The 11,051-nt window shown below is 35.4% G+C and overlaps 1 protein-coding gene across 1 annotated transcript; it reads right to left on the minus strand.

Moving 5' to 3' along the window:
* Nucleotides 1-547: 547 nt before the first annotated feature.
* LOC104241095 (uncharacterized) lies at nt 548-10,541 on the minus strand. The gene is made up of 12 exons (XM_009796010.2): nt 10,439-10,541; nt 10,239-10,344; nt 8,535-8,598; nt 8,249-8,350; nt 8,085-8,149; nt 6,211-6,309; nt 5,797-5,876; nt 5,497-5,713; nt 4,858-4,913; nt 3,994-4,119; nt 1,624-1,807; nt 548-658 (listed from the first exon to the last, which is right to left on the minus strand). Exons 1-12 carry the CDS (start codon nt 10,477-10,479, stop codon nt 551-553), a joined length of 1,248 nt encoding a protein of 415 aa, XP_009794312.1. The 5' UTR covers nt 10,480-10,541; the 3' UTR covers nt 548-550.
* Between the last annotated feature and the right edge of the window lie 510 nt (nt 10,542-11,051).

The raw sequence follows: 11,051 nt of genomic DNA on the forward strand, positions 1-11,051 counted from the left end.
GGAAAACCAAAATACCTCTTTGAACCTGCTAAAGTACCTATGCACTAACATAGTTTTTAAATAAATTAGATTCACTTTTGTCTCTTTTGATAAGATTAAATTAGATTCCCAGAAATATGTTTGGGAAGAATAGTGGAGGTAGAACTATGACAGAAACGTAGATTCCGAGCTATATACCTTGATATGAATTAAAATCCTGTTATACATCCATAATGATACTAAGCTCACACAAATAATAATTTGCACTCGAGTTAAGGTTTACATCCAAGTGATACTTTAACACATTTATGAGAAACCTACATCAGCATTATACTAACTCTCCACTTCTGTTCAAATGTCTGAAAAATTCAGTGAGATAAATTAGGACATACTAATTCAAATGTTTTTTATAGAAACCATCTCCATAGCTGGAAAATTTACAGAGTGATTCGGAGAACTAGCAGCTGGCGTACTATTGAATGTAAACAGTATTATGACATTGATAAATCTTACCAAAATGAGTACAGACTACAGACACAAAGCAGGGAAGAAGTCATCTTCTGGAATATTTTCAGTTTGAAGTTACTGCACTCATTTGCTGCATAAGTATCTCTTCAACTCTATCCGCGAAGACTGAGATAGTCTGTCGTGAATTTGTATCCAACGAGTTTGCCACTTCCTAAAAACGTTAAATGAAGCAAAGGTCAGAAGGCCAAAAAACTTGAATCGTACCAAATCTGTCAAATAGTTTTCTAACTTTATGGTTGTACTAGACTCATAACATCATAGAGACAATAGGCCAGCCTTCCCTTTCTTTCCACAAGAAAAACCACATTAGCATGAAATTTTGCATTCATATAAACCCATTCTAACCTTTTTCCTATCAATTGGAAAATGCTATGCGGACCATTTGAATACTTTAACCTATTATGCAGGAAATACCTAATATCAGAAAATTTGGACTTTAGTGAGCTAGCTAGGTCCCAACCAGCAGCACTATGTACTATCAGCACTGCACAATTATGTTTAACTAAAATGACCTTCCATGTGAACAATCTGAATTAAATTCCCTTTTTTTATGGCGTGCTAGGTCCCAATCAGAATTACATAGCATCACTACTGCACAATCATTCAACTGAAATGACCTTTCATGTGAAAACTCAGAATTTAAATTTTTTTTGTTTGATTGCATGCTTAACAAGCTTACTGGAAATCGGTATTGTTAGAGGCACGTGATACGGAAAGAAAGACTTCTCATTCTTTCAAACTAAAAGTTAATAAACTAGCTCAACACAGATGTTGGAGTCAAGCATGACAAGAGCTACATGTCCATATACATCAAAGGTCAAATGTGAAATCGATCTTCCCTTCAAGGCTGTCGCTTCATGGTGCACATTACCTCATTGTTTCCTTCTTTTTTAATTCTTAGAGAGCACTGAGAATTTGTAGTCATATTTTTCATTTCCCTTTAACCCTTACAGACCTTACAAATTCAGGTTAAATTACCATTCACGATGTAAATGTTACATCTATTATTGGTTAACAGTCCAAACCCAATTGAACTTTCAACAGTCAACACAAAACTTTCCAGCACTGATTTGAAACAGCTATAGTCTACCACAGCCCTACCAATGAACAACTTACCGCAACCTTGCAAAGGACGGTCAAAGGTATTTCTTTTGAGGAGTGACTTGAGCTCTTCAGAGACATCAGCGTTAAACCAGAGCTGGTTAGTGGCCAACCTTGAAGTGGCTTTATGAAAGCATCGATTCCACCAATCATATGAGCTACTATCATCTCCTCTCTATCCACGTATTCAAATGAATGCCTGTTTGATTTGAGTAGATATAAGTACATAATCTAAAAGAGATCAAATAAATGCGACATCAGACAACAAGAGAAAAAACACTCAATGCCACTATAAGATATATTTGTGGGGGGTTAATGAACGGCTTTTGTTAACTAGACAATATACGAACATCCAACATTTTAAATCTATTACCGGTGGCGTATCTACACTCCACATAGTGAACTTGGGTTCACGTGAACCCATGCTTACACCCCCAACTTCTATATAGTAGTGTATATAATTTCTGGGAACAAACACAATTGGGAACCATTGTCAAGAATGTGGTGCAATGATTATGAATTGGCAACTTCAGTGGAGCACTGGTTATGTTGGCAGTATGTTTAATTTGCTTTCAGGAGTAGGATCGATCTACCATACAGAACTTGTTCATTTTTAGTTTTATTTTCGTTTCTTTCAGTTCTTTCAAGTAATTTTTTTTCTAATCACTATTTCTTCCCAACCCCTGTCCCAGGAACTATATGTTTGGTAGTGGTGCACTGATCCTTTAGAAATCCCAGATCCACCACTGTCTATTACCTGCCATCAAACACAATCTGTCTTAGAAAGATCTCTAACACATGGGGAAACAACTCAAGATGTCATGTTAAGTGGTATGACCAATTCTTCTGACCAAACATCTCCGCACAGAGTAAATTCTCCATTTAATAGACCATTTATCAACTGGAAAACAACTCAAGATGTCATGTTAAGTGGTATGACCAATTCTTCTGACCAAACATCTCTGCACAGAGTAAATTCTCCATTTAATAGACCATTTATCAACTGGAATTTTGTTCCCCTTATCCCCTGTGTTCTGTGATGGTTCTCTGTGGGCCACTCCTTCATGGCAGCAACCCGGGTATAATTCTGCTTCCTTGTTGATTTTGTATTTGATCTGTTCCTTTCCACACGAACTTCGAAATTTATTGGCAATGTTCTCCATCCCCCATCTTGAAATACTTCTGACTAATGATCGCTAATTTTCTGCTCTCTTGTGTCAGCTTGACGTGTGCATACCCATTGTATCTGTTGAAGTTATTGAAGTTTTCGTATGTATAAATTTTATAGCTTTTCGCCACCTTCTGAAAAATTCTCTGGTCCCTTCTAAAGTCAGGACTAGGATTTTACATGTTCACCCTTATTGAATTTATGAAGCTTCTCCTCCTTTCATCACATTCATACAATTTAGCACATCTTCTTCTACTCCATTAATTTCAAAGCATTCCGCAGCGATAGGAAGAATGACTTCCTTAACATGATATCAATGTAAATATAGACTTTGATCACCTTTCCATAGCTGCAGAGTAGGCTTATATTACTCATTGATCTAATCTATTACTCACATTAAGATTCTGATCAATGATTTCTGGGAGAATATCGTGTATAAACTGAATCTCACTCTCTCTCTCCCTCTCAACACGAATAGAGGAAGACAAGAATATTTAACAGCCAAAGATATAAGAAAATAATTAAGAAATAAAACAGTTGTATTCCATCTACCACTTCAGATTCCATTACATAGTTAAGTCACAGTTATGAACTCCACTTTGAACTCTTAAACAGTTTCATATTCATCCCAATAGCCCACTTACTAAACCACCCATTCAACACAATATTGCAGCGCTGCTCCTAAGCCATAAACCCCTCAACGAGATGCACATGATAAAAATCCATCCCTTGCTTCTTCTCAGATCTCTCACATACCAGCATAACTCACATCTTTTTCAGTAGAGCAGAATTTTCCAACTACTCTTGAGATTTAATTCTGTGACTCACTTGAATTGAGCTGTTTTAGTGTGTTATTAACAAGTTGCATCTTGTGCTGCTCATCTTAAGACTTGTAATTCCTAAGATAGGCCCCATGCCACACTCCTTAATTTTGTCCTTCGGAAGCAACGAAAACCCGTTTGATATGTAATAAAAGCACGGAAAACGAGACGTAGCTCTCCCTCTGTAGCATACAAGCAGTGCATCCGAAGGTACAAATAAATCATCTGTTGAAGGGCGTCTTTTTAATTAGGTGTAACAAACATGATCAATGCACCAGAAACTGATGAATTAAGTGCTAAAATCATGATTAACACAATTGGGGGGGAAGCACAACAACAACTCTGCAGAAAGATCTAACTCAAATTGCATGCATAAAGAATAAAATAAGGACTAACCTTGCATTATTTGCGCTCTTCACCAGAAATTGCCTTAATGTGCAAAGAACAATTCGATCTTGCACCCTTCTAACCAACCACTCCAAAAAACATCTATTTTCAAGAACTGCCACAGAATAGGCCTGTCTGGAAGCAGTGGCACTGTGTGAGTTTTCATAGTAGCAAGATTAATATCGAATAAACCACAGATAGATCAGGCTCTAACTTAAAAGAGTTTTTGGTCCATCTATCTTTCAGGAATTTGAACTTCTCATTCAGTCTTTACTCAGGCCAAGATAAAACTCTTCATATCTAGAGAGCTTCATAACTTATACTTCTAAAATACTTTTTGCAACAGAGGACATTTAACCTAAGGATTTATTGTTAAACATATGAGTGCAAATTAACCAAAACTTGGACAATGATGTCAGACTAGTCTAATCCATTGAAAGAAAGAGCTCGCCACTAGCCAAAACAATGTCAATGAGCATCTTGCCCTAAACATATATCACGTAAAATATTTATTGTATGGAACTCATTGAGCATGCACACTTTAACATAGTGAAACTTGCAAAATCTATCTGTACTCATGCTGAGCTGCTGAGTTCATAGTTGCATCGAACAGGAAATAACCCTGAAAAGTTACATGGGGCCTCACGTACATATTCCAAGATCATGTTACAAATTACTTCCAAAATAAAAAGAGAATATGAATTACTCTGCAAAAATCAACTAAAACTTCGCATCAAATTTTACTTTAAATACTAAAGGATAAATTTTTATGCTCAGGCATCAAACAAATGAATATTTCAGTGCTTTTATATAAATTTACACATGCCAAAAAAGACCACTACAGTGTAAGAGAAATATGAAAAGGAAACACACCTGAAAGATTTTGCAGCATCAGTTATTTCACTTATATATACATCATTTGGGAAAATCTGAAGAGCATCACCAAGAAGTAGATTAAGGTTACAATAGATCAGAAATGGCAGCTTTATATCTTAATGACCAGTAAAAACTACATAAACGGTCAGTTCAACAAAGAAAGAAAATCAAAGCAGCTTGCAGGTAAAGCAATGAGACAGTCGGTTGAGCACTCAAATATACTGGATAACACGAAATGATAGATTTTTCAATTTCTGCACATGGCTTGTTGTATCTCATCTAACATACTCTTCATAAGCACAAAACGAATTGTCTTAGCCTAATTTGTTTCAATACTTCAACACCAGCCATATTTAGTCTTTGACTGTTTGCTACAGAATATCCGTTGCCAATGTATCAAAAAGCGGCCACGTATTTTAATTTGTGGCAGATATGGAGAAGGCTAATAAATCTACTTTGAGCTAATGTCCTGCCATGAGAGGTTAAGTGAAGCTTAGATTTTTTGTCTGTGACATGCTAGCATTTCATGCTTATAAAGTTATGCCACTATGTACTCTTTTGAAATATCATCTCGTCAGTAGAAAGAAAATTGAGTTATTCATAATTTTTATGTCACAAACTGCTGATAAACCATACCTCGGCATGTTTTAGCTCCTTGGTTCCGTCCATCAGTTCAATTAACAACTCATGATTCTTCTCTGGTGTTTCAACAACATCAACTATATTTTGGTTATGCAACAAGCTTTCTAAGTTTGGGATAGAAGTTCTCAAAGATAATCTGATGCAGTTCCCCTCAAATTCAACTATCTTAAGACCAGAACATGCATCTTCAAACTCCTCCGTAGCCTCAAGCCTGATTATATTGTAAAATTAAATGCACCAAAATTAGATAAGAGAGAGCACAGAGAACTATGCAAAGTTTATTTTGGAAAATACCTGTTGAAAGTATTCTCGAGATCTTGCAATGACTTCAAATTCATTTCGCTCTCCTCAAGCTGATTGCCTAATTCTAAGATCTACATATAAACGGAGTAAAACGATGAGCAAAAGGGGTATCCTTCAGTTTTCTTTTAAAGAAATAACGGAGCAACAACAAATATGCTTTGGCAGTTCGCCAGTAGAAAGGTTGTTATACAATGTGATAACTGAGACCACCAATAGATTAAAAAATTATTGATGCATCAGCAACTTCTTTTTTTATACAAGTAATATTAATGTATCAGCAACTGACAGCAAGATAACTGATTTTTCTCAATAAGAACGTGCTCAAATTGTAAGGCCGAAACTGCATTTAGATAATGATATCTAGCTAATCTAAGTTGTCTTGAAATACTGAAAAGCTGTAAGAACCTTAAAGTTATATTCCACAGATGTATTTGACAAGTTTCCATTATCTTCTCCAGTTGTCGAACAAGCAAAATTTGCCAGTACTCTTCCTTGTTCAAGTCCCTAATATATAAAACATAAAATACAATAAGTCTAACAATAACGAGCATTTGAGCAAAGTTAGGAGAACTAAGAAAGAGAGGAAGCATGATAAAATTGACACATTAGACTTGACAAGTAAAAGAGAAGAAGATAGAAAAAGGGCAAGAAATTGTTCACCAAGCAAGAAAAACTCAACTTCTGATAAAAGTGAAACTTTCTCTAAGGCAGTTTGATCAAATTAACTGCTTCAGCAGTATAGCAAAAGTATCCATGCTAATCTTCCACTTAAAAGATTCCATAATTGACAACTTACCATTATTTTTCAAATGGAAAGAGCACACAGTAGAATTATGTAATGATTGCAACTGGAAATAAGTGAGACACATAAAGCTAATGAATTGTCCCTTCCAGACCCCATAAAGAATATGCAAGTTCCAATTATGCAATTCATTAGCTGTTGGTCAAATTTTAAGTTTCTTGCCACAATATTCTTCACATAGAACTTGAAACTGCAGAGGCGACTCACTACCAAATAGAAGGCAAACACAAACTTTCTTTTTCACTCATTTTCTTAAGAACATAAACACAACTTTTGAACTTACTTCCAGCTAAATAAGAGATATTAAACAAAAATCAATGGGCAGGAAAAGCTAAAAATTTAGAAGTCCCTGCTTCTTAACGTTTGTTCCATTTCACATTCATCACTACTAATCATGCCGAGAAAATTGATCCCAAAGCATAAAACAGGCTATCTTCCACAACACCTCCGTGTGTTTTCAGACTTCTCCCATTATTCATAGAATTTATAGGAAGCTAGTGAGGAAAATAATTTATTCATTTCTAAGTATCCCCAGACTCTCGCATTCTGTTGGTATTAGGTTTTTATGACTACTTGTTGTTTCTTTCATATCGGCCATCTTACTATCTTGTTATTATATATGTTGCTTTTACATAGCTTTTCGGTGTTGTCCCTTTTTGTTTTTCTTTTCATTAATCCGGTGCTTATGCGTTCTTGAGCGAAGGGTCTATTGGAAAGAGTCTCTCTATCTCCATCTCTACAAGGCAGGGGGTAATGTCTGCATATACACTATACACTACCCTTCCCAGACCCCACCTATGTTGCTCAGACTCTCCAAAAGTATTGTCGTACCCATGTCGGATCCTCCAAAAATGCACTAAATTTGGAGGATCCGACACGCACCCACCAATATTTTTGAAGAGTCCAAGTACCATAGGACCCCACTATGGGATTATACTGGGCATGTTGTTGTTGTAAGTATCACCAAACTTCTACATGTGTTTTCTTATCAATGAAACAACCAAATTTATCCACCATGTCACCAAATAAGAATGATGATCCCACTTTGTATCTTCATGGAAGCATTATCATGAAAACTCTGCGCTTATGTGCTCCCTATAAATGGAAGATATGGTAAACATGCAACAGAAATGAAGTCCATTACCGCCAAACAAGCTTGAAAAGTTATCAAAAACTTATGCACTACCATAAATAATTGCAACTTCAATATAGAATAAGATCACACGGAAGAGTTAGAATTATCATAGTTTACATTCTTCCACCCACCTGCGGTTTATTTGGTATTTCACCTTTAACATTTTAGTTCAGTAGCTACACGAACAAGACAGCCAAATACCATAAAACTATAGCATGTCCAGTTTCCTAAGGAACCAACAAGTAGACGTGTCTACTAAACCTGCAAGCAATCCCCCTCAAACCCTCCCTAATCAACACTCAGTTTATATATAAGTAGAATCAGGGGATAATAGTAACACACCTGTGATTCAATGAGCTCCAAAGAACAACTTAGGCCTTCAATCCCGTTCACCAATTTGCTATAACCTACAGACAGAGTAAACATATCAAAATCAGAGCTCAAGCAATGTCTTATTAACCCCACATAAATCTGAATTTTCCAAAACCACCATGAATTCTCAGCACCTTCAACATATTCCCTTGAAAGCCCCTCAATTTCATCTGCTATTTTTGCATTCTTAGCCTCCTCTGTGCTTAGCTCATTCTTCAAATATTCCCAAAATTCATCTGAAGTTGCAAAAACGAGGTTTAAATGGAAGATAAAGCTCCCTCCAAAGATATATGTGTGTGCGTGTGTGTTATAGTAAGCTCCTTCCAAACATATATGTGTATGTGTGTGTAAGTGTCTGTAATACATCGATACACACACACATGGAGCAAAAAAAAAAGATATGAACAGCTCTTCTTCTACCTATATCCTGATCAGACGAGAAGTTGATCTCTGAGGCATCATACAATAACTGTTCCACTTTGCTCTGCAAAATCATACACAGTGAACAAACACGACATTGACAGAAAAATATAGCGAACTTTTCAAGCCGTCAAAGAAAACAAATCAAATTAAAAAAGAAGAACCTCTCTTGGTCCCAATTTATTCATTCATTGTCTCTTATAGAGAGTCAACTTGATCATTTTCGGAGCTAACATGTTTGGTATGGTTAGAAATGTCTTGTTTGATGAAATCATTTTTCATTGTTTGGTTATCTTAAATAGTGAACAATGTTTTCTTCAATGAATTGGTATTTTCAGAATATACCAATTCAGAATGATTTTCAGTTATTATTACAAATACAAGGCCTGACAACTTATTGTGTGAATTGGTATTTTCAGAATATACTGTGCATATGATCTGCTGATATTCATTGCTACTTGGTTGCTTTATCTTCATTGTTCCTTGAGCCGAGGGTCTATCGGAATCAGCCTCTCTATCTCTATGAGGTAGGGGTAAGTTATGCGTATACACTACCCTCCCCAGACCCCATTTATGAGATCGAACTGGGTTTTTTGTTGTTGTTGTTGTTGTTTTCTTCAATGAAAATGATTTCCACATAAAAGTGGAAAATGGCTTCTTTAGCTTATGACAAAAGTCATTTTTCTTTCCAAATATCCCAACTCTCACTCCATGTTACTTGTTTCAATAACTCTAGACATTGTTTTCAAACCTTTAATATTCAAAAATATATCCAACTAACACTAGAAAATAATCCAGAACATTTTCCTCAACCAAATGCACAACTGAAAACAGTTAACTTATTTTCCTTCAAGCTATATACACTGACAGTGTAAAGAAATTTTTAAACCACCAGTATAATTTAACCTATAGGTTAATCACCTTTTATGCTAGTTAACAATCAATATTGTTAATAGAACTACCTCCAATGTTCTTTTAAGTGAGTTGTATGAATTTTTTTTACAGTGTCAGAACTTAAACTCTTAAGATATTTAGTGTGTGCTTGGTATGGAGGAAAATATTTTCAAATTTTCTCATGTTTGATTGGTCAAAATATATTTTATAGGAAAACAACTTCCTTAAATATCAGGAAAATAACTTCCCTAGTGAGAGGAGGGAAAACAAGTTATATAAGTGGCATTCCACATTCATTGTCTCCTCCCATCCCCCAATGCATCACCCTTCACCCTTGAACACCCAACCCCTCCTCCTCCTGCCCTGCCCTGCCCTTGCCCCAACCCCAACCCCAACCCCCCTCTTCCCCGACCCAACCCCGAACCCATGACCCCCCACCCTAGACCACACCCTAGACCCCATAGTATTTGCCTAAACTCTATATAAATGCTCTTGGCACAATATTTTCTTCTCACTTACCAAACAACAGAAAATAAGTAAGAAACCACTTTACACATTTTCTTCATACTAAACAAACCCTTAGAAACTACAATAACTGCAAATTCTAATATCAAAATGATAAACGAGTATGCTCAATTAGTCAATTTAACCTGACCAACTTCTGGAGCTAAATCACACAAATGTTAACACAATACACTCATTTTTAACTAAATTTTGAATTTCTACAAACTATCCATAAAGCAGTAAAAAAAAAAAGTGCTACAAAGCTCGAGAATCTTCCAAAATTCTCTTATTTTCTTTTATATTTACCTTAAATTGAAGTGTAGAATCTTCCAGTAATTTCTTCAATTCTAAATCGCAGGACTCTGGATCTTCAATACAACTTCTTTGAATATCTCTAAGCTCTTGAATATTTCTATTATAACCATAATATTCAAAAAAAAAAATATCAGAAATACGCATAAATAAATTAATGTATCTTGAAATTGAGAAAATAAAAAATAAGAAACCTGCGAAGAGAATCAACATCATTGTGACTTGGATTTTCCATTTTTTGTCTCGAATTTGTAGCTGTCACTGATTTTTTCCTTCCATTTTTTTTTTTTTTTTGGCTGTAATTCAAACTCCCGCCATTGTTATACGGGTTTTGTCATTTGTGGTTGTGTTGAAAATAGAAAATATGGATCAGTAAGTTAGGCCCATTTATAAGCCCACGACATTTGGGCCCAACATGCTCTCTATTCAAAGAAGAAAAGGGCAAGTTACACATTTAGCCGGTCGGTCAAAACTAATTACATTAGCTAGCCAAATATTCAAAAAAATGTGTATATATGTTAATATACAAAAAATATATAATTCATAGGATTTTATTTTTTGGAGCAATAATGTGTAGTTTTCCCACGAACAAGTGACATCAAGTAGCTTTGAGCACTCCTATAGTAGTAATGTACTCCCTACGATCCACAATAAGTGATTTTTTGGCTGTTTTTACACAGATTAAGAAATTCCCTTTTAACATTAATTAGCAATAAAATTAACCATATTAACTTTTACTATATCTTCACATAAATACTCCTAAGTCCTAATACATATTCCAACACTATTTACTCCAAGGGCAATGTT

This window comes from Nicotiana sylvestris, chromosome 1 (genome assembly GCF_000393655.2).
Source record: "Nicotiana sylvestris chromosome 1, ASM39365v2, whole genome shotgun sequence".
In the NCBI taxonomy this organism is placed as follows: Eukaryota; Viridiplantae; Streptophyta; class Magnoliopsida; order Solanales; family Solanaceae; genus Nicotiana; species Nicotiana sylvestris.

Excerpts from the sequence above, each read along its gene's own strand:
- LOC104241095 (XM_009796010.2), bottom strand. The coding sequence starts at position 10,479 with ATGGAAAATCCAAGTCACAATGATGTTGATTCTCTTCGCAG. Across the intron at positions 5,714-5,796 it reads CTCGAGAATACTTTCAACAG|GCTTGAGGCTACGGAGGAGT; the intron begins GTATTTTCCAAA and ends CAATATAATCAG. Across the intron at positions 4,120-4,857 it reads GATGCTGCAAAATCTTTCAG|ACAGGCCTATTCTGTGGCAG; the intron begins GTGTGTTTCCTT and ends CACTGCTTCCAG.